This window comes from Somniosus microcephalus, unplaced genomic scaffold (genome assembly GCF_052327205.1).
Source record: "Somniosus microcephalus isolate GS21.2 unplaced genomic scaffold, FLI_Smic_1.0 unresolved_chr9, whole genome shotgun sequence".
In the NCBI taxonomy this organism is placed as follows: domain Eukaryota; kingdom Metazoa; phylum Chordata; class Chondrichthyes; order Squaliformes; family Somniosidae; genus Somniosus; species Somniosus microcephalus.
In genome coordinates, this window is record NW_028225187.1 from 18,609,576 (window position 1) to 18,636,805 (window position 27,230).

Here is a 27,230-nt window from a genome sequence, read left to right on the forward strand (position 1 = left end):
GGAGACTGAGGGAGGGGAGGGAGTCCCACAGTTTGGAGACTGAGGGAGGGGAGGGAGTCCCACGGTTTGGAGACTGAGGGAGGGGAGGGAGTCCCACAGTTTGGAGACTGAGGGAGGGGAGGGAGTCCCACAGTTTGGAGACTGAGGGAGGGGAGGGAGTCCCACAGTTTGGAGACTGAGGGAGGGGAGGGAGTCCCACAGTTTGGAGACTGAGGGAGGGGAGGGAGTCCCACAGTTTGGAGACTGAGGGAGGGGAGGGAGTCCCACAGTTTGGAGGCTGAGGGAGGGGAGGGAGTCCCACAGTTTGGAGACTGAGGGAGGGGAGGGAGTCCCACAGTTTGGAGACTGAGGGAGGGGAGGGAGTCCCACAGTTTGGAGACTGAGTGAGTGGAGGGAGTCCCACAGTTTGGAGACTGAGGGAGGGGAGGGAGTCTCACAGTTTGGAGACTGAGGGAGGGAGGGAGTCCCACAGTTTTGAGACTGAGGGAGGGGAGGGAGTCCCACAGTTTGGAGACTGAGGGAGGGGAGGGAGTCCCACAGTTTGGAGACTGAGGGAGGGGAGGGAGTCCCACAGTTTGGAGACTGAGGGAGGGGAGGGAGTCCCACAGTTTGGAGACTGAGGGAGGGGAGGGAGTCCCACAGTTTGGAGACTGAGGGAGGGGAGGGAGTCCCACAGTTTGGAGACTGAGGGAGGGGAGGGAGTCCCACAGTTTGGAGACTGAGGGAGGGGAGGGAGTCCCACAGTTTGGAGACTGAGGGAGGGGAGGGAGTCCCACAGTTTGGAGACTGAGGGAGGGGAGGGAGTCCCACAGTTTGGAGACTGAGGGAGGGGAGGGAGTCCCACAGTTTGGAGACTGAGGGAGGGGAGGGAGTCCCACAGTTTGGAGGCTGAGGGAGGTGAGGAGTGAAAATTAAACTATTTCTGTCCCCGGCTCCGCAGACAGAGGACTTTCTGAAACACAAGATACGGAGCAGGCCAGACCGCTCAGAGCTGGTGAAGATGAACATTTTGGAAGGTAGCGTTACGCACACCCACACACTCCCGTGACACGGTGGGGGTGGGGGCGTACTGTGTCTCAGGCGCTGATGGCGGGGGTGAGGAAGAGGGCGACCGTCGCTCGGAGATCCATTGAAGGCGTTAAACTAATCTGCCGCCCTCTCGCTCACGATCTGTCAATATGCAGTCCGACGGCAACATTCGAGGTAAAGACTTGCATTTCTCCCGCGCCTAACACGAGCTCAAGATGTCACAAAGCGCTTTACAGCCAATGACGTCCTTTTTCTGATGCGTTCGCTGTTGTAACTTGGGAAACGCGGCAGCCAATTTGCGCACAGCAAGCTCCCACAAACAGAAACACGACACTAACCAAATAATCTGTTTTAGTGATGTTGGTTGAGGGATAAATATCGGCCCCAGGACACCGGGGAGAACTCCCTCCCCCGCTCTTCTTCCAATAGTGCCCGTGGGATCTTTTACGTCCACCTGAGAGGGCAGACGGGGCCTCGGTTTAACGTCTCGTCCGAAAGACGGCACCTCCGACAGTGCAGCACTCCCTCAGTACTGGCGACCGTGGGCCTGGATTATGGAGCTCGAGTCCGAGAGTATATACATCTACCTCCGACAGTGCAGCGCTCCCTCAGTACTGGCACCGGGGAGTGTGGGCCTGGATTATGGAGCTCGAGTCCTAGAGTATATACATCTACCTCCGACAGTGCAGCGCTGCCTCAGTACTGGCACCGGGGAGTGTGGGCCTGGATTATGGGGCTCGAGTCCTAGAGTATATACATCTACCTCCGACAGTGCAGCGCTCCCTCAGTACTGGCACCGGGGAGTGTGGGCCTGGATTATGGGGCTCGAGTCCTCGAGTATATACATCTACCTCCGACAGTGCAGCGCTCCCTCAGTACTGGCACCGGGGAGTGTGGGCCTGGATTATGGAGCTCGAGTCCTAGAGCATATACATCTACCTCCGACAGTGCAGCGCTCCCTCAGTGCTGGCACCGGGGAGTGTGGGCCTGGATTATGGGGCCCCAGTCCTAGAGTATATACATCTACCTCCGACAGTGCAGCGCTCCCTCAGTACTGGCATCAAGGGGGCCATAGCCCATACTGTGACATCATCAAGTTCCACTTCAGTGACGTCATGAATGAGGAAGTGATTGGGGGGATGGGGGAGGGGTGTGTGGTCACTCGGTCTTGTGTATTGCCTTTGCTGGTTTATCTGCATAGCACTGATCGCTCCACTGGCCAAATAAGGAAGTTGGAGATTCATGGAGAGATTGATGGAAGATACCTAGGGGGATGCATTGGGAAGGTCTATAGCACCCGGTCATGGAAGTGTGAAGGGATGATTAGGGAAGGTGTATAAAACCTTTATTTTCAACTCCCTCCAGGGCCCCTCACCCCCTCCCTATCTCTGTAACCGCCTCCAGCCCTACAATTCTCATCTTCCTGTTCAAATCCCTCCATGGCCCCTCGCCCCTCCCCATCTCTGCAATCTCCTCCAGCCCTACAATTCTCATCCTCCTGTTCAAATCCCTCCATGACCCTCGCCCCCTCCCTATCTCTGTAATCTCCTCCAGCCCCTACAATTCTCATCCTCCTGTTCAAAACCCTCAAAGGCCCCTCGCCCCCTCCCTATCTCTGTAACCTCCTCCAGCCCTACAATTCTCACCCTCCTGTTCAAATCCCTCAAAGGCCCTCGCCCCCTCCCTATCTCTGTAACATCCTCCAGCCCCTACAATTCTCATCCTCCTGTTTAAATCCCTCCATGGCCCTCGCCCCCTCTCTATCTCTGTAACCTCCTCCAGCCCTACAATTCTCATCCTCCTGTTCAAATCCCTCAAAGGCCCCTCGCCCCCTCCCTATCTCTGTAACCTCCTCCAGCCCTACAATTCTCACCCTCCTGTTCAAATCCCTCAAAGGCCCTCGCCCCCTCCCTATCTCTGTAACATCCTCCAGCCCCTACAATTCTCATCCTCCTGTTTAAATCCTTCCATGGCCCTCGCCCGCTCCCTATCTCTGTAACCTCCTCCAGCCCTTACAATTCTCATCGTGTTCAAATCCCTCCATGGCCCCTCGTCCCCTCCCTATCTCTGTAAACTCCTCCAGCCCTTACAATTCTCATCCTTCTGTTCAAATCCCTCCGTAGCCCTCGCCCCCTCCCTATCTAGGACTTGAGCTCCATAATCCAGGCCCGCACTCCCCGGTGCCAGTACTGAGGGAGCGCTGCACTGTCGGAGGTGCCGTCTTTCGGATGAGACGTTAACCCGAAGCCCCGTTTGCTCTCCCAGGTGGGACATCAAAGATCCCACGGCACTATTTCGAAGAAGAGTGGGGAGTAATTATCCCCGTTGTCCTGGGACCAATATTTTTCCCTCAATCAACATCACTAATAAAAAAAGGATAATCTGGTCTTATCAGATTTCTGTTTGTGGGAGCTTGCTGTGCACAAATTAGCTGCCGTGTTTCCTACATTACAACACTTCAAAAGTACTTCATTGGCTGTGTGTCCTATGGTCGTGAAAGGCGCTATATAAATGCAAGTCTTTCTTTCTTTAAGAGACAGGCCCCGCTCTCCGTAAGCAGGCTACAAGCGCACGTGGTGTAAAATGGGATGGGCAGTCTCGAGATTGAATCCCTCATAGAAGCATAGAAGACAGGAGCAGGAGTAGGCCATTCGGCCCCTCGAGCCTGCTCCGCCATTCAATGAGATCATGGCTGATCATCCAAATTCAGTACCCTGTCCCTGCCTTCTCTCCCCATATCCCTTGATCCCTTTAGCCTTAAGAAATATATCTAACTCCTTCTTGAATATATTTAATGAATTGCCCTCCAATGCCTTCTGTGGTAGAGAATTCCACAGGTTCACCACTCTGTGGGTGAAGAAATTCCTCCTCATTTCTGTCCTAAATGGCCTACCCCTTATCCTTAGACTGTGACCCCTGGTTCTGGACTCCCCCGCCATCGGGAACATCCTTCCTGCATCTCGTCTGTCCAGTCCTGCCAGAATTTTATAAGTTTCAATGAGATCCCCTCTCATTCTTCTAAACTCCAGCGAGTACAAGCCCAATCGACCCAATCTCTCCTCATACGTCATTCCTGCCATCCCAGGTATCAGCCTGGTGAATCTTCGCTGAACTCCTTCCATGGCAAGAACATCCTTCCTCAGATAAGGCGACCAAAACTGCACACAATACTCAAGGTGTGGTCTCACCAAGGCCCTGTATAACTGCAGCAAGACATCCTTGTTCCTGTACTCGAATCCTCTCGCTACGAAGGCCAACATACCATTTGCCTTCTTAACCGCCTGCTGCACCTGCATGCTTACCTTCAGCGACTGGTGCACAAGGACACCCAGGTCTCGTTGAACTTCCCCTTCTCCCAATCTAGTGCCATTCAGATAATAATCTGCCTTCCTGTTTTTGCCACCAAAGTGGATAACCTCGCATTTATCCACATTATACTGCATCTGCCCAATCACCCAACCTGTCCAAATCATCCTGGAGTTTCTCGGCATCTTCCTCATAGCACACACGCCCACCCAGCTTTGTGTCGTCTGCAAATTTGTCTAGATCATTAATATATATTGTGAATAACTGGGGCCCAAGGACCAATCCCTGCGGTACCCCACTAGTCACTGCCTGCCACTTGAAAAAAGACCTATTTATTCCAACTCTTTGCTTTCTGTCTGCCAACCAGTTCTCTATCCAAGTCAATACCTTGCCCCCAATCCCATGTGCCTTAACTTTACACGCTAATCTCTTACGCGGGACCTTATCGAAAGCCTTCTGAAAGTCCAAATGCACCACATCCACTGGTTCTCCCTTATCTATTTTACCAGTTACATCCTCAAAAAATTCCAGTAGATTAGTCAAGCACAATTTACCTTTTCTAAATCCATGTTGAATTTGTCTGATCCTGTCACTGTTTTCCAAGTGCTCTGATATTACATCTTTTATAATAGACTCTAGCATTTTCCCCACTACCGATGTCAGGCTTACCGGTCTGTAATTCCCCGTTTTCTCTCTACCACCTTTTTTGAATAGTGGGGTAACATTAACTACCCTCCAATCCATGGGAACTGTTCCAGAGTCTATCGAGTTTTGGAATATGACCAGCAATGCATCAACTATTTCTTTGGCCACTTCCTTATGTACCCTGGGATGTAGATTATCAGGCCCTGGGGATTTATCGGCCTTCAGTCCCATCAATTTTCCCAACACCATTTCCCTACAAATACTGATTTCTTTCAGTTCCTCCCTTTCATCAGACCCTATGTTCCCCGACATCTCTGGGAGGTTATTTGTGTCCTCCTTTGTGAAGACAGAACCAAAATATGTATTTAATTGGTCTGCCATTTCTTTGTTCCCCATTATAAATTCCCCTGATTCTGACTGCAAGGGACCTATGCTTGACTTCACCAATCCTTTTCTCTTCACATATCTATAAAAGCTTTTACAGTCAGCTTTTATGTTCCCTGCAAGCTTACTCTCATTTTCTATTTTCCCTTTCTTAATTAATCCCTTTGTCCTCCTTTGTTGAATCCTAAACTGCTCCCAATCCTCAGGTTTACTGCTTTTTCTGGCCAATTTATATGTCCTCTCCTTGGATCTTATGCAATCCCTAATTTCCCTTGTTAGCCACTGTTGAGTCACCTTTTTTGTTTTATTTTTATGCCAAACTGGGATGAACAAATTCTGTAGTTCATCCATGCGGTCTTTGAATGTTTGCCATTGCCTATCCACCGTCAACCCTTTGAGTGACATTCCCCAATCAACTCAACTCACGCCTCAGACCATCGTAGTTTCCTTTATTTAAATTTAGGACCCTAGTCTCTGAGTCGACGACTTCATTCTCCGTCTTAATGAAGAATTCGATCATATTATGATCGCTCCGACCCAAGGGGCCTCGTACAACAAGATTGCTAATTAATCCATTCTCGTTACATAATACCCAGTCTAAGATGGCCTGATCTCTGGTTGGTTCCTCGACATTATCCTTAGACTGTGACCCCTGGTTCTGGACTCCCCGGCCATCGGGAACATCCTTCCTGCATCTAGTCCTGTTAGAATTTTATAAGTTTCAATGAGATCCCCTCTCATTCTTCTAAACTCTAACGAATATAAGCCCAATCGATCTAATCTCTCCTCATACATCATTCCTGCCATCCCAGGTATCAGCCTGGTGAATCTTCGCTGCACTCCCTCCATGGCAAGAACATCCTTCCTCAGATAAGGCGACCAAAACTGCACACAATACTCAAGGTGTGGTCTCACCAAGGCCCTGTACAACTGCAGCAAGACATCCTTGTTCCTGTACTCGAACCCTCTTGCTACGAAGGCCAACATACCATTTGCCTTCTTAACCGCCTGCTGCACCTGCATGCTTACTTTCAGCGACTGGTGCACAAGGACACCCAGGTCTCTTTGCACTTCCCCTTCTTCCAATCTATTGCCATTCAGATAATAATCTGCCTTCCTGTTTTTGCCACCAAAGTGGATAACCTCGCATTTATCCACATTATACTGCATCTGCCATGTTTCTGCCCAATCACCCAACCTGTCCAAAAGTGGCTGAATCTCTCCCATCCTTGACCGTTTCACTCCGAATGGACCAGAGGACCTCACGGGTGTGATGTGAAATCTCGCGAATCTTGGGCAGCGACTCCAGCACTCTGTTGAGGTGGTGCAGTTCTAAGGAAGTCCCAAACTCCCAACGAGTGCGCAATTCAATCTCCCTTGTGTCGAAAAAATCACACTCGGACCCCGCTTCGAGCTCCCGATCCCGTTTAATCTCTTGGAGTCTGTGGACCTCACCGCTTCTACATCCTTCCCTTCTCATCGCCGTCTCCCCCCTCCTTCACTTCTCTGCTGTACCTGCCCTGGGAGTGTTTGATGGGACAGTGTAGAGGGAGCTTTACACTGGCAGTGGCAATCTGTGTGTAGAGCCAGAGGATGTAGGCGGGGTTTTAAATGAATTTTTTGCATCTGTGTTCACTATGGAGAAAGATGATGCAGACATAGAAATCGGGCAAGGGGACTGTGACATACTTGAACATATTAGCATCGAGAGGGAGGAGGTGCTAGCGGTTTTAGCAGGCCAAAAAGTGGATAAATCCCCAGGCCCGGACGAGATGTATCCCAGGCTGCTGTGGGAGGCAAAGGAGGAGATTGCAGGGGCTCTGACACAAATTTTCAGAACCTCTCTGGCCACAGGGGATGTACCAGAGGACTGGAGAACAGCTAACGTAGTACCATTATTCAAGAAGGGTAGCAGGGATAAACCAGGGAATTACAGGCCAGTGAGTCTACCATCTGTGGTGGGGAAATTATTGGAAAAAATTCTGAGGGACAAAATTAATCTCCACTTGGAGAGGCAAGGATTAATCGGGGATAGTCAGCATGGCTTTGTCAAGGGCAAATCACGTCTGACAAATCTGATTGAATTTTTCGAGAGGGTGACGACGGGGGTGGATGAGGGAAATGCTGTGGATGTGGTTTACATGGACTTCAGTAAAGCTTTTGACAAAGTCCCGCATAGGAGACTGGTCAAGAAGGTAAGAGCCCATGGGATCCAGGGTGCCTTGGCGCGTTGGATCCTAAACTGGCTGAGTGGCAGGAGGCAGAGGGTGATGGTCGAAGGTTGCTTTTGTGACTGGAAGCCTGTGTCCAGTGGGGTACCTCAGGGATCGGTGCTGGGTCCCTTGTTGTTTGTGATCTACATAAATGATTTGGATGAGAATGTAAAAGGTATGATCAGTAAGTTCGCAGATGACACGAAAATTGGTGGGGTGGTAAATTGCGAGGAGGAAAGCCTCAGGCTACAGGACGATATAAACGGGTTGGTCAGATGGGCGGAAAAGTGGCAAATGGAATTTAACCCTGAAAAGTGCGAGGTGATGCATTTTGGACGGACAAGTAAGGCAAGGGAATACACAATGAGTGGTAGGACCCTAGGAAGTACAGAGGGTCAGAGGGACCTTGGTGTACATGTACATAGATCCCTGAAGGCAGCGGAGCAGGTAGATAAGGTGGTTAAAAAGGCATATGGGATACTTGCCTTCATTAGCCGAGGCATAGAATATAAGAGCAGGGAGGTTATGATGGAGCTGTACAAAACGCTGGTGAGGTCACAGCTGGAGTACTGCGTGCAGTTCTGGTCGCCTCACTATAGGAAGGATGTGATTGCTTTGGAGAGGGTGCAGAGAAGATTCACCAGGATGTTACCTGGGATGGAGCGCCTCAGCTATGAAGAGAGGCTGGACAGGCTGGGGTTGTTTTCCTTGGAGCAGAGAAGGCTGAGGGGGGACCTGATTGAGGTGTACAAAATGATGAGGGGCATAGATAGGGTAGATAAAGAGGAACTTTTCCCCTTAGTTGGGGGGTCAATAACAAGGGGGCATAGATTCAGGGTAAGGGGCAGGAGATTTAGAGGGGATTTGAGGAGGAACTTTTTCACCCAGAGGGTGGTTGGAATGTGGAATTCAATGCCTGAAAGGGTGGTAGAGGCAGGAACCCTCACAACATTCAAGAAGCATTTGGATGAGCACTTGAAATGCCATTGCATACAAGGCTATGGACCAAATGCTGGAAAATGGGATTAGACTGGACAGGGATGGATGGGCGGCGCAGACACGATGGGCCGAAGGGCCTCTTTCTGTGCTGTAAAACTCTATGACTCTATGACTATGACTCTGTATCTAACCCGTGCTGTACCTGCCCTGGGAGTGTTTGATGGGACAGTGTAGAGGGAGCTTTACTGTGTATCTAACCCGTGCTGTACCTGCCCTGGGAGTGTTTGATGGGACAGTATAGAGGGAGCTTTACTCTGTATCTAACCCCGTGCTGTACCTGCCCTGGGAGTGTTTGATGGTACAGTGTAGAGGGAGCTTTACTCTGTATCGAACCCGTGCTGTACCTACCCTGGGAGTGTTTGATGGGACAGTGTAGAGGGATCTTTACTCTGTATCTAACCGCGTGCTGTACATGCCCTGGGAGTGTTTGATGGGACAGTGTAGAGGGAGCTTTACTCTGAATCTACCCCGTCCTGTACCTGCCCTGGGAGTGTTTGATGGGACAGTGTAGAGGGAGCTTTAGTCTGTATCCAACCCCGTGCTGTACCTGCCCTGGGAGTATTTGACCGGACAGTGTAGAGGGTGCTTTACTCTGTATCTAACCCATGCTGTACCTGCCCTGGGACTGTTTGATGGGACAGTGTAGAGGGAGCTTTACTCTGTATCTAACCCCGTGCTGTACCTGCCCTGGGATTGTTTGATGGGACAGTGTAGAGGGAGCTTTACACTGTATCTAAACCCGTGCTGTACCTGCCCTGGGAGTGCTTGACGGGACAGTGTAGAGGGAGCTTTACTCTGTATCTAACCCGTGCTGTACCTGCCCTGGGAGTGTTTGATGGGACAGTGTAGAGTGAGCTTTACTCTGTATCCAACCCATGCTGTACCTGCCCTGGGAGTGTTTGATGGGACAGTGTAGAGGGAGCTTGACTCTGTATCCAACCCCGTGCTGTACCTGCCCTGGGAGTGTTTGATGGGACAGTGTAGAGGGAGCTTTACTCTGTATCTACCCCCGTGCTGTACCTGCCCTGGGAGTGTTTGATGGGACAGTGTAGAGGGAGCTTTACTCTGTATCTAACCCCGTGCTGTACCTGCCCTGGGAGTCTTTGATGGGACAGTGTAGAGGGAGCTTTACTCTGTATCTAACCCCGTGCTGTACCCGCCCTGAGAGTGTTTGATGGGACAGTGTAGAGGGAGCTTTACTCTGTATCCAACCTCGTGCTGTACCTGCCCTGGGAGTGTTTGATGGGACAGTGTAGAGGGAGCTTTACTGTGTATCGAACCCCGTGCTGTACCTGCCCTGGGAGTGTTTGATGGGACAGTGTAGAGGGAGCTTTACTCTGTATCTAACCCCGTGCTGTACCTGCCCTGGGAGTCTTTGATGGGACAGTGTAGAGGGAGCTTTACTCTGTATCTAACCCCGTGCTGTACCCGCCCTGAGAGTGTTTGATGGGACAGTGTAGAGGGAGCTTTACTCTGTATCTAACCCCGTGCTGTACCCGCCCTGAGAGTGTTTGATGGGACAGTGTAGAGGGAGCTTTACTCTGTATCCAACCCCGTGCTGTACCTGCCCTGGGAGTGTTTGATGGGACAATGTAGAGGGAGCTTTACTCTGTATCTAACCCGTGCTGTACCAAGCCCTGGGAGTGTTTGATGGGACAGTGTAGAGGGAGCTTTACTCTGTATCTAACCCCGTGCTGTACCTGCCCTGGGAGTGTTTGATGGGACAGTGTAGAGGGAGCTTTACTCTGTATCTAACCCGTGCTGTACCTGCACCTGGAGTGTTTGATGGGACAGTGTAGAGGGAGCTTTACTCTGTATCTAACCCGTGCTGTACCTGCCCTGGGAGTGTTTGGTGGGACAGTGTAGAGGGAGCTTTACTCTGTATCTAACCCCGTGCTGTACCTGCCCTGGGAGTGTTTGATGGGACAGTGTAGAGGGAGCTGTACTCTGTATATAACCCGTGCTGTACCTGCCCTGGGAGTGTTTGATGGGACACTGTAGAGGGAGCTTTACTCTGTATTTAACCCCATGCTGTACCTGCCCTGGGGGTGTTTGATGGGACAGTGTAGAGGGAGCTTTACTCTGTATCTAACCCCGTGCTGTACCTGCCCTGGGAGTGTTTGATGGGGCCAGTGTAGAGGGAGCTTTACTCTGTATCTAACCCGTGCTGTACCTGCCCTGGGAGTGTTTGATGGGACAGTGTAGAGGGAGCTTTACTCTGTATCTAACCCATGCTGTACCTGCCCTGGGAGTGTTTGATGGGACAGTGTAGAGGGAGCTTCACTCTGTATGTAACCCGTGCTGTATCTGCCCTGGGAGTGTTTGATGGGACAGTGTAGAGGGAGCTTTACTCTGTATCTAACCCGTGTTGTACCTGCCCTGGGAGTGTTTGATGGGGACAGTGTAGAGGGAGCTTTACTCTGTATCGAAGCCCATGCTGTACCTGCCATGGGAGTGTTTGATGGGACAGTGTAGAGGGAGCTTTACTCTGTATCTAACCCCGTGCTGTACCTGCCCTGGGAGTGTTTGATGGGACAGTGTAGAGGGAGCTTCACTCTGTATCTAACCCGTGCTGTATCTGCCCTGGGAGTGTTTGATGGGACAGTGTAGAGGGAGCTTTACTCTGTATCTAACCCGTGTTGTACCTGCCCTGGGAGTGTTTGATGGGACAGTGTAGAGGGAGCTTTACACTGGCAGTGGCAATCTGTGTGTAGAGCCAGAGGATGTAGGCGGGGTTTTAAATGAATTTTTTGCATCTGTGTTCACTATGGAGAAAGATGATGCAGACATAGAAATCGGGCAAGGGGACTGTGACATACTTGAACATATTAGCATCGAGAGGGAGGAGGTGCTAGCGGTTTTAGCAGGCCAAAAAGTGGATAAATCCCCAGGCCCGGACGAGATGTATCCCAGGCTGCTGTGGGAGGCAAAGGAGGAGATTGCAGGGGCTCTGACACAAATTTTCAGAACCTCTCTGGCCACAGGGGATGTACCAGAGGACTGGAGAACAGCTAACGTAGTACCATTATTCAAGAAGGGTAGCAGGGATAAACCAGGGAATTACAGGCCAGTGAGTCTACCATCTGTGGTGGGGAAATTATTGGAAAAAATTCTGAGGGACAAAATTAATCTCCACTTGGAGAGGCAAGGATTAATCGGGGATAGTCAGCATGGCTTTGTCAAGGGCAAATCACGTCTGACAAATCTGATTGAATTTTTCGAGAGGGTGACGACGGGGGTGGATGAGGGAAATGCTGTGGATGTGGTTTACATGGACTTCAGTAAAGCTTTTGACAAAGTCCCGCATAGGAGACTGGTCAAGAAGGTAAGAGCCCATGGGATCCAGGGTGCCTTGGCGCGTTGGATCCTAAACTGGCTGAGTGGCAGGAGGCAGAGGGTGATGGTCGAAGGTTGCTTTTGTGACTGGAAGCCTGTGTCCAGTGGGGTACCTCAGGGATCGGTGCTGGGTCCCTTGTTGTTTGTGATCTACATAAATGATTTGGATGAGAATGTAAAAGGTATGATCAGTAAGTTCGCAGATGACACGAAAATTGGTGGGGTGGTAAATTGCGAGGAGGAAAGCCTCAGGCTACAGGACGATATAAACGGGTTGGTCAGATGGGCGGAAAAGTGGCAAATGGAATTTAACCCTGAAAAGTGCGAGGTGATGCATTTTGGACGGACAAGTAAGGCAAGGGAATACACAATGAGTGGTAGGACCCTAGGAAGTACAGAGGGTCAGAGGGACCTTGGTGTACATGTACATAGATCCCTGAAGGCAGCGGAGCAGGTAGATAAGGTGGTTAAAAAGGCATATGGGATACTTGCCTTCATTAGCCGAGGCATAGAATATAAGAGCAGGGAGGTTATGATGGAGCTGTACAAAACGCTGGTGAGGTCACAGCTGGAGTACTGCGTGCAGTTCTGGTCGCCTCACTATAGGAAGGATGTGATTGCTTTGGAGAGGGTGCAGAGAAGATTCACCAGGATGTTACCTGGGATGGAGCGCCTCAGCTATGAAGAGAGGCTGGACAGGCTGGGGTTGTTTTCCTTGGAGCAGAGAAGGCTGAGGGGGGACCTGATTGAGGTGTACAAAATGATGAGGGGCATAGATAGGGTAGATAAAGAGGAACTTTTCCCCTTAGTTGGGGGGTCAATAACAAGGGGGCATAGATTCAGGGTAAGGGGCAGGAGATTTAGAGGGGATTTGAGGAGGAACTTTTTCACCCAGAGGGTGGTTGGAATGTGGAATTCAATGCCTGAAAGGGTGGTAGAGGCAGGAACCCTCACAACATTCAAGAAGCATTTGGATGAGCACTTGAAATGCCATTGCATACAAGGCTATGGACCAAATGCTGGAAAATGGGATTAGACTGGACAGGGATGGATGGGCGGCGCAGACACGATGGGCCGAAGGGCCTCTTTCTGTGCTGTAAAACTCTATGACTCTATGACTATGACTCTGTATCTAACCCGTGCTGTACCTGCCCTGGGAGTGTTTGATGGGACAGTGTAGAGGGAGCTTTACTGTGTATCTAACCCGTGCTGTACCTGCCCTGGGAGTGTTTGATGGGACAGTATAGAGGGAGCTTTACTCTGTATCTAACCCCGTGCTGTACCTGCCCTGGGAGTGTTTGATGGTACAGTGTAGAGGGAGCTTTACTCTGTATCGAACCCGTGCTGTACCTACCCTGGGAGTGTTTGATGGGACAGTGTAGAGGGATCTTTACTCTGTATCTAACCGCGTGCTGTACATGCCCTGGGAGTGTTTGATGGGACAGTGTAGAGGGAGCTTTACTCTGAATCTACCCCGTCCTGTACCTGCCCTGGGAGTGTTTGATGGGACAGTGTAGAGGGAGCTTTAGTCTGTATCCAACCCCGTGCTGTACCTGCCCTGGGAGTATTTGACCGGACAGTGTAGAGGGTGCTTTACTCTGTATCTAACCCATGCTGTACCTGCCCTGGGACTGTTTGATGGGACAGTGTAGAGGGAGCTTTACTCTGTATCTAACCCCGTGCTGTACCTGCCCTGGGATTGTTTGATGGGACAGTGTAGAGGGAGCTTTACACTGTATCTAAACCCGTGCTGTACCTGCCCTGGGAGTGCTTGACGGGACAGTGTAGAGGGAGCTTTACTCTGTATCTAACCCGTGCTGTACCTGCCCTGGGAGTGTTTGATGGGACAGTGTAGAGTGAGCTTTACTCTGTATCCAACCCATGCTGTACCTGCCCTGGGAGTGTTTGATGGGACAGTGTAGAGGGAGCTTGACTCTGTATCCAACCCCGTGCTGTACCTGCCCTGGGAGTGTTTGATGGGACAGTGTAGAGGGAGCTTTACTCTGTATCTACCCCCGTGCTGTACCTGCCCTGGGAGTGTTTGATGGGACAGTGTAGAGGGAGCTTTACTCTGTATCTAACCCCGTGCTGTACCTGCCCTGGGAGTCTTTGATGGGACAGTGTAGAGGGAGCTTTACTCTGTATCTAACCCCGTGCTGTACCCGCCCTGAGAGTGTTTGATGGGACAGTGTAGAGGGAGCTTTACTCTGTATCCAACCTCGTGCTGTACCTGCCCTGGGAGTGTTTGATGGGACAGTGTAGAGGGAGCTTTACTGTGTATCGAACCCCGTGCTGTACCTGCCCTGGGAGTGTTTGATGGGACAGTGTAGAGGGAGCTTTACTCTGTATCTAACCCCGTGCTGTACCTGCCCTGGGAGTCTTTGATGGGACAGTGTAGAGGGAGCTTTACTCTGTATCTAACCCCGTGCTGTACCCGCCCTGAGAGTGTTTGATGGGACAGTGTAGAGGGAGCTTTACTCTGTATCTAACCCCGTGCTGTACCCGCCCTGAGAGTGTTTGATGGGACAGTGTAGAGGGAGCTTTACTCTGTATCCAACCCCGTGCTGTACCTGCCCTGGGAGTGTTTGATGGGACAATGTAGAGGGAGCTTTACTCTGTATCTAACCCGTGCTGTACCAAGCCCTGGGAGTGTTTGATGGGACAGTGTAGAGGGAGCTTTACTCTGTATCTAACCCCGTGCTGTACCTGCCCTGGGAGTGTTTGATGGGACAGTGTAGAGGGAGCTTTACTCTGTATCTAACCCGTGCTGTACCTGCACCTGGAGTGTTTGATGGGACAGTGTAGAGGGAGCTTTACTCTGTATCTAACCCGTGCTGTACCTGCCCTGGGAGTGTTTGGTGGGACAGTGTAGAGGGAGCTTTACTCTGTATCTAACCCCGTGCTGTACCTGCCCTGGGAGTGTTTGATGGGACAGTGTAGAGGGAGCTGTACTCTGTATATAACCCGTGCTGTACCTGCCCTGGGAGTGTTTGATGGGACACTGTAGAGGGAGCTTTACTCTGTATTTAACCCCATGCTGTACCTGCCCTGGGGGTGTTTGATGGGACAGTGTAGAGGGAGCTTTACTCTGTATCTAACCCCGTGCTGTACCTGCCCTGGGAGTGTTTGATGGGGCCAGTGTAGAGGGAGCTTTACTCTGTATCTAACCCGTGCTGTACCTGCCCTGGGAGTGTTTGATGGGACAGTGTAGAGGGAGCTTTACTCTGTATCTAACCCATGCTGTACCTGCCCTGGGAGTGTTTGATGGGACAGTGTAGAGGGAGCTTCACTCTGTATGTAACCCGTGCTGTATCTGCCCTGGGAGTGTTTGATGGGACAGTGTAGAGGGAGCTTTACTCTGTATCTAACCCGTGTTGTACCTGCCCTGGGAGTGTTTGATGGGGACAGTGTAGAGGGAGCTTTACTCTGTATCGAAGCCCATGCTGTACCTGCCATGGGAGTGTTTGATGGGACAGTGTAGAGGGAGCTTTACTCTGTATCTAACCCCGTGCTGTACCTGCCCTGGGAGTGTTTGATGGGACAGTGTAGAGGGAGCTTCACTCTGTATCTAACCCGTGCTGTATCTGCCCTGGGAGTGTTTGATGGGACAGTGTAGAGGGAGCTTTACTCTGTATCTAACCCGTGTTGTACCTGCCCTGGGAGTGTTTGATGGGGACAGTGTAGAGGGAGCTTTACTCTGTATCTAAGCCCATGCTGTCCCTGCCATGGGAGTGTTTGATGGGACAGTGTAGAGGGAGCTTTACTCTGTATCTAAGCCCATGCTGTACCTGCCCTGGGAGTGTTTGATGGGACAGTGTAGAGGGAGCTTTACTCTGTATCTAACCCCGTCCTGTACCTGCCCTGGGAGTGTTTGACGGGACAGTGTAGAGGAAAATATCAGGGCATCAGGGAGAATTTCTACCAAAAATTCTCACAAATATGCCCTGATTTCAGAAATCTGAATGACAACCAAAAACTCCCATTCCTACTGGGAGAGGAGAGAAGCTGCATAACACTGGCGGCACACTATGTTACAGCTTGCCATGAACAGAGGGACAACCAGTAAACTAAGAAAAGAATATATATAAACAATGCAAATGTATATTTATACACTCAGGGATATACCTGTTTATACACTGTATGAATAGAACTGCGTTTATGTGCTAAACCATAAATGTATTTTGATGCTTTGGCAACATAAGATGTAACTTATCATGCCAATAAAGCGATTTGAATTGTGAATTGTGAATTGGGAGCTTTACTCTGTATCTAACCCCGTCCTGTACCTGCCCTGGGAGTGTTTGACGGGACAGTGTAGAGGGAGCTTTACTGTGTATCTAACCCCGTGCTGTACCTGCCCTGGGAGTGTTTGATGGGACTGTGTCGAGGCAGCTTTACTCTTTATCTAACCCGTGCTGTACCTGCCCTGGGAGTGTTTGATGGGACAGTGTTGAGGGAGCTTTACTCTGTATCTAACCCGTGCTGTACCTGCCCTGGGAGTGTTTGATGGGACACTGGGTGCCAGTGGGAAAGGGCCCCATTGCTCCACAATGATGTTGCTCATGTTGTCAAGCTCTAGGGTTGGGCTGTTGACAGAGGTGACCACCCTCTAAGAGGTGCCCTCTGACTCGCTGTGCTTGCCCCCTGCCCAGATGCTGTTGCAAACCCAACCCAGATGAAACAGAAGAAGGCGAGACTGGCCGACAACCTCAACGAGAAGATACTTCACCGGCCCGGGCCGCTGGAGCTTGTGGAGAAGAACATCCTTCCCCTCAACTCCATGGTGAAGCAGGCCATGAAAGGTAGAGACATCGCGGGCTACCCAGAGCAGGAAAGTCCCAGGGCTCCGTCCCCGGCCTGTGCTGATTTAACTGATCTCGGGCAGCGTTATAGTTGGGGGGGTGGGGTGGTTGTGGGCCTCAGAGCCCCTGAGGGAGAGAGAGAGAGACACAATCAGCCGGGGTCCCTGCTCCTGATCACTTCAGTGCGTGTGTGGACGTCAGGTAAGGCAGGGCCTGGTGCTCAGGCTGACTGGCTGGGCCTGATACTGTTGCCTAGCGACAGGAGCCTCGGGCCCAGGGCTCAGGCTCACTGATTCGGCCTGATACTGTTACCTAGCGACAGGAGCCTCGGACCTACTGCTCAGGCTCTTGGGCTGGGCCTGACACTGTTGCCTGGCGACAGGAGCCTCTCCTTGGGCCTGCTGCACAGGCTCTCAGGCTGGGCCTAATGCTGTTGCCTAGCGACAGGAGCCTCGGGCCTAAGGCTCAGGCTCACTGGTTCGGCCTGCTACAGTTGCCTAGTGACAGGAGCCTCACCTTGGGCCTACTGCTCAGTCTCTTGGGCTGGGCCTGATACTGTTGCCTAGCGACAGGAGCCTCGGGCCTAAGGCTCAGGCTCACTGGTTCGGCCTGCTACAGTTGCCTAGTGACAGGAGCCTCACCTTGGGCCTACTGCTCAGGCTCTCGGGCTGGGCTTGATACTGTTGCCTAGTGACAGGAGCCTCGGGCCTAGGGCTCAGGCTCACTGGTTCGGGCCTGATACTGTTGCCTAGCGACAGGAGCCTCAGCCGAGTTCTCAGGCTCACTGTTCGGCCTGCTTCAGTTGCCTAGCGACAGGAGTCTCAGGCCTAGTTCTCAGGCTCACTGGTTCGGCCTGCTACAGTTGCCTAGTGACAGGAGCCTCGGGCCTAGGGATCAGGCTCACCTGCTGGGCCTGAGGCTGTTGCCTAGCGACAGGAGCCTCGGGCCTAGGGCTCAGGCTCACGGGCTGGGCCTGATACTGTTGCCTAGCGATGGGAACCTCGGGCCTAGGGCTCAGGCTCACTGGTTTGACCTACTACAGTTGCCTAGCTTGACGTTTGTCATCGGCGCTGTTTGGTAATGAGCCTGCTCTGCTCTCCTTCCAGTTGGCCAGATCCACCTTCCCCAGTCTTCGGATCCCTTTCCCTTCGAGGACGAGAGCAGCAGCAGCAGCAACTCCTCGTCGCCGGAGCAACATGGGGGCCACCAATCGCAGAGCATGGCAGGATCACCACAGCAACCAGCCAAGCAACCCATGGTCGCTTCTTGCGCACCTTTGCAGGTAAGGGGGGAGGGTCGGTGCCTTGCATGTAATGTGGATATCATGTCACATTTATATAGCGATTTTAACGTAGTAAAACGTCCCAAGGCCCTTCACAGGAGTGTAAATCAGACAAAATTCGACACCAAGCCACATAAGGAGATATTAGGGGCAGGTGACTAAAAGCTTGGTCAAAGAGGTCGGTTTTAAGGAGCGTCTTAAAGGAGGAGAGAGAGGCGGAGAGGTTTAGGGAGGGAATTCCAGAGCTCAGGGCCCCAGGCAGCTGAAGGCACGGCCGCCAATGGTGGAGCGATGGAAATCGGGGATGTTCAAGAGGGCAGAATTGGAGGAGTGCGGAGATCTCGGAGGGTTGTAGGAGCTGGAGGAGGTTACAGAGATAGGGAGGGGGGTGAGGGCCATGGAGGGATTTGAACAGGAGCATGAGAATTGTAGGGCTGGAGGAGGTTACAGAGATAGGGAGGGGGGCGAGGGCCGTGGAGGGATTTGAACAGGAGCATGAGAATTGTAGGGCTGGAGGAGGTTACAGAGATAGGGAGGGGGGCGAGGGCCATGGAGGGATTTGAACAGGAGGATGAGAATTGTAGGGGCTGGAGGAGGTTAAGAGATAGGGAGGGGGCGAGGGCCATGGAGGGATTTGAACAGGAGCATGAGAATTGTAGGGCTGGAGGAGGTTGCAGAGATAGGGAGGGGCGAGGGCCATGGAGGGATTTCAACAGGAGGATGAGAATTGTAGGGCTGGGGGAGGTTACAGAGAGAGGGCGGGGGTGAGGGCCATGGAGGGATTTCAACAGGAGGATGAGAATTGTAGGGCTGGAGGAGGTTACAGAGATAGGGAGGGGGCGAGGGCCATGGAGGGATTTGAACAGGAGGATGAGAATTGTAGGGGCTGGAGGAGGTTACAGACATAGGGAGGGGGCGAGGGGCCATGGAGGGATTTGAACAGGAGGATGAGAATTGTAGGGGCTGGAGGAGGTTACAGAGAGAGGGAGGGGGCGAGGGGCCAGGGAGGGATTTGAACAGGAGGATGAGAATTGTAGGGGCTGGAGGAGGTTACAGAGATAGGGAGGGGGCGAGGGGCCAGGGAGGGATTTGAACAGGAGGATGAGAATTGTAGGGGCTGGAGGAGGTTACAGAGATAGGGAGGGGGCGAGGGCCATGGAGGGATTTGAACAGGAGGATGAGAATTGTAGGGGCTGGAGGAGGTTACAGAGATAGGGAGGGGGCGAGGGCCATGGAGGGATTTGAACAGGAGGATGAGAATTTTGAAATCGAGGTGTTGCTTAACCGGGAGCCAATGTAGGTCAGCGAGCACAGGGGGTGATGAGTGAACGGGAATCGGTGCGAGTTAGGACACGGGGGGGTGGGCAGCGGGAGTTTGGGATGAGGTGAAGTTTACGGAGGGTGAAATGTGGGAGGCCCGACCAGGAGTGCGTCGGAATAGTCGAGTCTGGAGGTAAAAATCGATAGATTTTTGGACTCTAGGGAAATCAAGGGACATGGAGATCGGGCGGGGAGAGTGGAGTTGAGGTCGATGATCAGCCATGATCTTATTGGATGGCGGAGCAGGCTCGAGGGGCCGAATAAGAATATAAGAACATAAGAATTCGGAGCAGGAGTCAGCCATTCGGCCCCTCGAGCCTGCTCCGCCATTCAATAAGATCATGGCTGATCTTCTACCTCAAGTCCACTTTCACGCTCGATCTCCATATCCCTCGATTCCCCTCGAGTCCAAAAATCTCTCGATCTCAGCCTTGAATATACTCAACGACTGAGCCTCCACAGCCCTCTGGGGCAGAGAATTCCAAAGATTCACCGCCCTCTGAGGGAAGAAATTCCTCCTCATCTCAGTCCTCAATGGCCGACCCCTTATCCTGAGACTGTGACCCCTGGTTCGAGACTCTCCAGCCCAGGGGGAAACAGCCTCTCAGCATCTACCCAGTCATGGAGATCTAGTTGCGTCCTTCACTAGTTCCTGTTAAAGAATGTCCTGAGCAAGCTGGGCCCATGCCTGAGTATGTATACTCTCCCTGGGCAGCGCCACCCGCAGGCCGCCCAGTGTTATTACATAAGATTCATGTCACCCTCGATGAATTCTCTATGTTTCAATGGCCTACTCCTGCTCCTAATTCTTCTGTTCTTATTGGGTCTTGTTGTCCCACCCTGAGTTAAGGGAGGTGGTAGCAAAAAGAGCAGCCAAGGACATAGAAACATAGAAGATAGGAGCAGGAGGAGGCCATTCGGCCCCTCGAGCCTGCTCCGCCATTCAATGAGATCATGGCTGATCATCCAAATTCAGTACCCTGTCCCTGTCTTCTCCCCATATCCCTCGATCCCTTTAGCCTTAAGAAATATATCCAACACGTTCTTGAATATATTGAATGAATTGGCCTCAACTGCCTTCTGTGGTAGCGAATTCCACAGGTTCACCACTCTCTGGGTGAAGAAATTCCTCCTCATCTCAGTCCTAAATGGTTTACCCCTTATCCTTAGACTGTGACCCCTGGTTCTGGACTCCCCCGGCCATCGGGAACATCCTTCCTGCATCTAGTCTGTCTAGTCCTGTTAGAATTTTCTAAGTTTCAATGAGATCCCCTCTCATTCTTCTAAACTCCAGCGAATATAAGCCCAATCGACCCAGTCTCTCCTCATACATCATTCCTGCCATCCCAGGTATCAGTCTGGTGAATCTTCGCTGCACTCCCTCCATGGCGAGAACATCCTTCCTCAGATAAGGCGACCAAAACTGCACACAATACTCAAGGTGTGGTCTCACCAAGGCCCTGTACAACTGCAGCAAGACATCCTTGTTCCTGTACTCGAACCCTCTCGCTACGAAGGCCAACATACCATTTGCCTTCTTAACCATCTTCACCCTCGACCCCTTTGACCCCTCGCTCCAAATTGTGGCCGGGGATTTGGCTGTGTGACACCCTCATTGACCGTGACAGCTGCCGTGTGTGCAAAAAGGCAGCCATCCGACTCTCCTAACGGTGTTGTCTCTTCTAAATTTTCCACGCCCAGAGTCCCCTGGGGCTGCCGCAGAGAATGGAGCTCAACACATCCATCCCAGAGCCGGGAGGCGAGGGCAACGCCATGGCGACCAGCGGGCAAAGCAGCGGGCAGCTCGTGCCCATCTTGCCCGTTCCACCAGTGACCACGGTAAGGACCCGCCCTCCCCTTGCCATTTTAGATCCAGTTGTAAGCACGTTCAGCAATGGCAAACAATCAGCTCCCAAGTTCCCCCTCCCAGTCTCAACGTGGACATATATCGGCCGTTCCTTCGTCGTCGCTGGGTCAAAATCCTAGACCTAACAGCGCTGTGGGAGCACCTTCACCACACCGGACTGCAGCGGTTCAAGAAGGCGGCTCACCACCACCTTCTCGAGGGCGACTAGGGATGGGCAGTAAATGCCGGCCTTGCCAGTGACTCCCACATCCCATTCCCCTCTCCTAAATTCATCACAGGTTCGATAATGTGAGATTTGGTGAGTAGGTGGGGTTGAGGGATATGGGGAGAATCGGGGGATGGGGGGTTGAAGGATATGGTGGGTAGGTGGGTAGAAGAAACTGGGAAGAGGGCGCAATTAGTTTTGGATTGATACAAGAATATGGGGAGAGAGTGGGGTAGTGGGAGTGGTTTGGGATTGATACAGGGCTATGGGGAGAGAGAGGGACAGCGGGATTCGTTTGGGATTGATACAGGTCTATGGGGAGAGAGCGGGGCAGTGGGATTCGTTTGGGGATTGATACAGGGCTATGGGGAGAGAGTGGGGCAGTGGGATTAGTTTGGAGGTGGATACAGGGCTATGGGATGGGAGCGGGGCAGTGGCTTTAGTTTGGGGATTGATACAGGGCTATGGGGAGATAGCGGGGCAGTGGGATTAGTTTGGAGATTGATACAGGGCTATGGGGAGAGAGCGGGGCAGTGGGATTAGTTTGGGATTGATACAGGGCTATGGGGAGAGAGCGGGGCAGTGGAATGGTTTGGGGATTGATACAGGGCTATGGGGACAGAGCGGGGCAGTGGGATTAGTTTGGGATTAATACAGGGCTATGGAGAGAGAGCGGGGCAGTGGGATTAGTTTGCGATTGATACAGGGCTATGGGGAGAGAGCGGGGCAGTGGGATTAGTTTGGGGATTGATACAGGGCTATGGGGAGAGAGCGGGGCAGTGGGATTAGTTTGGGGATTGATAGAGGGCTAAGGGGAGAGAGCGGGACAGTGGGATTAGTTTGGGGATTGATACAGGGCTATGGGGAGAGTGCGGGGCAGTGGGATTAGTTTGGGGATTGATACAGGGCTATGGGGAGAGAGTGGGGCAGTGGGATTAGTTTGGGGATTGATACAGGGCTATGGGGAGAGAGCGGGGCAGTGGGATTAGTTTGGAGGTGGATACAGGGCTATGGGGAGGGAGCGGGGCAGTGGGTTTAGTTTGGGACTGATACAGAGCTATGGGGAGAGAGCGGGGCAGTGGGATTAGTTTGGGATTGATACAGGGCTATGGAGAGTGAGCGGGGCAGTGGGATTAGTTTGGGGATTGATACAGGGCTATGGGGAGATAGCGGGGCAGTGGGATTAGTTTGGGATTGTTACAGGGCTATGGGGAGAGAGCAGGGCAGTGGGATTAGTTTGGGGATTGATACAGGGCTATGGGGAGAGAGCGGGCCAGTGGGATTAGTTTGGGGATTGATACAGGGCTATGGGGAGAGAGCAGGGCAGTGGGATTAGTTTGGGGATTGATACAGTGCTATGGGCAGAGAGTGGGGCAGTGGGATTAGTTTGGGGATTGATACAGGGCTATGCGGAGAGAGCGGGCAGTGGGATTAGTTTGGGGATTGATAGAGGGCTATGGGGAGAGAGCGGGGCAGTGGGATTAGTTTGGGGATTGATACAGGGCTATGGGGAGAGAACGGGGCAGTGGGATTAGTTTGGCGATTGATACAGGGCTATGGGGAGAGAGCGGGGCAGTGGGATTAATTTGGGGATTGATACAGGGCTATGGGGAGAGAGCGGGACAGTGGGATTAGTTTGGGGATTGATACAGGGCTATGGGGAGAGAGCGGGGCAGTGGGATTAGTTTGGGATTGATACAGGGCTATGAGGAGAGCGGGGCAGTGGGATTAGTGTGGTGATTGATACAGGGCTATGGGGAGAGAGCGGGGCAGTGGGATTAGTTTGGGGATTGATACAGGGCTATGGGGAGAGAGCAGGGCAGTGGGATTAGTTTGGGGATTGATACAGGGTAAACACCTGTTGTACCGTTTCTCCTGCAGTCTGTCTTATTATACACAAACACAACAAGGAGGAGGTCCATTCAGCCCCTTGAGCCTGTTACACAGGAACAGGAGGAGGCCCATTCAGCCCCCTTGAGCCTGTTACACAGGAACAGGAGGAGGCCCATTCAGCCCCCTCGATCCTGTTACACAGGAACAGGAGGAGGCCCATTCAGCCCCTCGAGCCTGTTACACAGGAACAGGAGGAGGCCCATTCAGCCCCCTCGAGCCTGTTACACAGGAACAGGAGGAGGCCCATTCAGCCCCTCGAGCCTGTTACACAGGAACAGGAGGAGGCCCATTCAGCCCCTCGAGCCTGTTACACAGGAACAGGAGGAGGCCCATTCAGCCCCCTCGAGCCTGTTACACAGGAACAGGAGGAGGCCCATTCAGCCCCTCGAGTCTGTTACACAGGAACAGGAGGAGGCCCATTCAGCCCCTCGAGTCTGTTACACAGGAACAGGAGGAGGCCCGTTCAGCCCCTCGAGTCTGTTACACAGGAACAGGAGGAGGCCCATTCAGCCCCTCGAGCCTGTTACACAGGAACAGGAGGAGGCCCATTCAGCCCCTCGAGCCTGTTACACAGCAACAGGAGGATGCCCATTCAGCCCCTCGAGCCTGTTACACAGCAACAGGAGGAGGCCCATTCAGCCCCTCGAGCCTGTTACACAGCAACAGGAGGAGGCCCATTCAGCCCCTCGAGCCTGTTACACAGGAATAGGAGGAGGCCCATTCAACCCCCTCGAGCCTGTTACACAGGAACAGGATGAGGCCCATTCAGCTCCTCGAGCCTGTTACACAGGAACAGGAGGAGGCCCATTCAGCTCCTCGAGCCTGTTACACAGGAACAGGAGGAGGCCCATTCGGCCCCTTGAGTCTGTTACACAGGAACAGGAGGAGGCCATTCAGTCCCCTCGAGCCTGTTACACAGGAACAGGAGGAGGCCCATTCAGCCCCTCGAGCCTGTTACACAGGAATAGGAGGAGGCCCATTCAACCCCCTCGAGCCTGTTACACAGGAACAGGATGAGGCCCATTCAGCTCCCCGAGCCTGTTACACAGGAACAGGAGGAGGCCCATTCAGCTCCTCGAGCCTGTTACACAGGAACAGGAGGAGGCCCATTCGGCCCCTTGAGTCTGTTACACAGGAACAGGAGGAGGCCCATTCAGCCCCTCGAGTCTGTTACACAGCAACAGGAGGATGCCCATTCAGCCCCTCGAGCCTGTTACACAGCAACAGGAGGAGGCCCATTCAGCCCCCTCGAGCCTCTTACACAGGAACAGGAGGAGGCCCATTCAGCCCCCTCGAGTCTGTTACACAGGAACAGGAGGAGGCCCATTCAGCCCCTCGAGTCTGTTACACAGGAACAGGAGGAGGCCCATTCAGTCCCCTCGAGCCTGTTACACAGGAACAGGAGGAGGCCCATTCAGCCCCTCGAGTCTGTTACACAGGAACAGGAGGAGGCCCATTCAGCCCCTCGAGTCTGTTACACAGGAACAGGAGGAGGCCCATTCAGCCCCTCGAGTCTGTTACACAGGAACAGGAGGAGGCCCGTTCAGCCCCTCGAGTCTGTTACACAGGAACAGGAGGAGGCCCATTCAGCCCCTCGAGCCTGTTACACAGGAACAGGAGGAGGCCCATTCAGCCCCTCGAGCCTGTTACACAGCAACAGGAGGATGCCCATTCAGCCCCTCGAGCCTGTTACACAGCAACAGGAGGAGGCCCATTCAGCCCCTCGAGCCTGTTACACAGCAACAGGAGGAGGCCCATTCAGCCCCTCGAGCCTGTTACACAGGAATAGGAGGAGGCCCATTCAGCCCCTCGAGCCTGTTACACAGGAATAGGAGGAGGCCCATTCAACCCCCTCGAGCCTGTTACACAGGAACAGGATGAGGCCCATTCAGCTCCTCGAGCCTGTTACACAGGAACAGGAGGAGGCCCATTCAGCTCCTCGAGCCTGTTACACAGGAACAGGAGGAGGCCCTTTCGGCCCCTTGAGTCTGTTACACAGGAACAGGAGGAGGCCCATTCAGCCCCTCGAGTCTGTTACACAGGAACAGGAGGAGGCCCATTCAGCCCCTCGAGTCTGTTACACAGGAACAGGAGGAGGCCCATTCAGCCCCTTGAGCCTGTTACACAGGAACAGGAGGAGGCCCATTCAGCCCCTCGAGCCTGTTACACAGCAACAGGAGGAGACCCATTCAGCCCCTCGAGCCTGTTACACAGGAACAGGAGGAGGCCCATTCAGCCCCTCGAGCCTGTTACACAGGAACAGGAGGAGGCCCATTCAGCCCCTCGAGCCTGTTACACAGGAACAGGAGGAGGCCCATTCAGCCCCTCGAGCCTGTTACACAGGAACAGGAGGAGGCCCATTCAGCCCCTCGAGCCTGTTACACAGGAACAGGAGGAGGCCCATTCAGCACCCTCGAGCCTGTTACACAGGAACAGGAGGAGGCCCATTCAGCCCCCTCGAGCCTGTTACACAGGAACAGGAGGAGGCCCATTCAGCCCCCTCGAGCCTGTTACACAGGAACAGGAGGAGGCCCATTCAGCTCCCTCGAGCCTTTTACACAGGAACAGGAGGAGGCCCATTCGGCCACTCTACCCTATCAACTCCTTTGATCATCTTGAGCACAGCAATCAAGTCACCCTTTAATCTTTTCTATTCAAGGGAATACAATACCTATCAGGAAAGATTGAACAGTTGGGGCTCTTTTCTCTGGAAAAGAGAAGGCTGAGGGGTGACCTGATCGAGGTCTTTAAGATTATGAAAGGTTTCGATAGGGTAGACGTAGAGAAGTTGTTTCCACTTGTGGATGAGATGAGAACTTGGGGCCATCAATATGAGATAGTCACTAATAAATCCAATGGGGAATTCAGGAGAAACTTCTTTACCCAGAGAGTGGTGAGAATGTGGAACTCGCTACCGCAGGGAGTGGTTGAGGCGACGTTCAGGCTTGGGCAATGACCATCTCCAACAAGCGAGTGTCTAACCACCTCCCCTTGACATTACCATCACCGAATCCCCCACTATCAACATCCTGGGGGGTCACCATTGACCAGAAACTTAACTGGACCAGCCACATAAATACTGTGGCAACAAGAGCAGGTCAGAGGCTGGGTATTCTGCAGTGAGTGTCTCACCTCCTGACTCCCCAAAGCCTTTCCACCATCTACAAGGCACAAGTCAGGAGTGTGATGGAACACTCTCCACTTGCCTGGATGAGTGCAGCTCCAACAACACTCGAGAAGCTCGACACCATCCAGGACAAAGCAGCCCGCTTGATTGGCACTCCATCCACCACCTTAAACATTCACTCCCTCCACCACCGGTGCACCGTGGCTGCAGTGTGCACCATCTACAAGATGCACTGCAGCAACTCGCCAAGGCTTCTTCGGCAGCACCTCACAAACCCGCGACCTCTTCCACCTAGAATTTCAACTTCCCCAATATTAACTGGGATAGTCAAAGTGTGAAAGGCTCAGAGGGTGTAGAATTCTTAAGGTGCATCCAGGAGAGCTTTTTGAGCCAGCATGTAGAAAGTCCTACAAGAGAGGGGGCGGTACTGGACCTAATTCTAGGGAATGTGGCCGGCCAAGTGGAAAAAGTGCTAGTAGGTGAGCACTTTGGTGATAGTGACCATAATATGGTAAGATTTAAGGTGGTCATGGAAAAGGACAGGGATGGGCCGGAAATAAAGGTTCTAAATTGGGGGAAGGCCGATTTTAATAGGATAAGGCAGGATCTGGCCAAAATGGACTGGGATCAGCTACTTGTAGGAAAATCCGCATCGGAGCAATGGGAGGCTTTCAGAAGGGAGATTGAGATCATACAAGGGCAACATGTTCCCATAAAGGTCAAGAGTGGTTCCAAAAACCACAGGGAACCGTGGATGTCAGGGGATATACGGGAATGGATTAGGAAAAAAAGGAGGGCTTTTGGTAGATACAAAAGGCTAAA

At 52.5% G+C, this 27,230-nt stretch overlaps 1 protein-coding gene across 4 annotated transcripts in view; it reads left to right on the forward strand.

Annotated features, from left to right (window-relative positions):
• Positions 1 to 27,230, forward strand: part of LOC147084855 (myocardin-like) — a 91,008-nt gene that overhangs the window by 41,641 nt on the left and 22,137 nt on the right. For 2 of the 4 annotated variants that reach the window (XM_085979562.1, XM_085979561.1), the window contains exons 4-7: positions 941 to 1,016; positions 16,565 to 16,714; positions 17,821 to 17,996; positions 21,018 to 21,155. In XM_085979562.1, the coding sequence (XP_085835688.1) occupies positions 941 to 1,016; positions 16,565 to 16,714; positions 17,821 to 17,996; positions 21,018 to 21,155 (540 nt within the window). The remainder of the gene's footprint in view (positions 1 to 940; positions 1,017 to 16,564; positions 16,715 to 17,820; positions 17,997 to 21,017; positions 21,156 to 27,230) is intronic. The other 2 variants (XM_085979563.1, XM_085979564.1) reach the window with 2 other exon arrangements.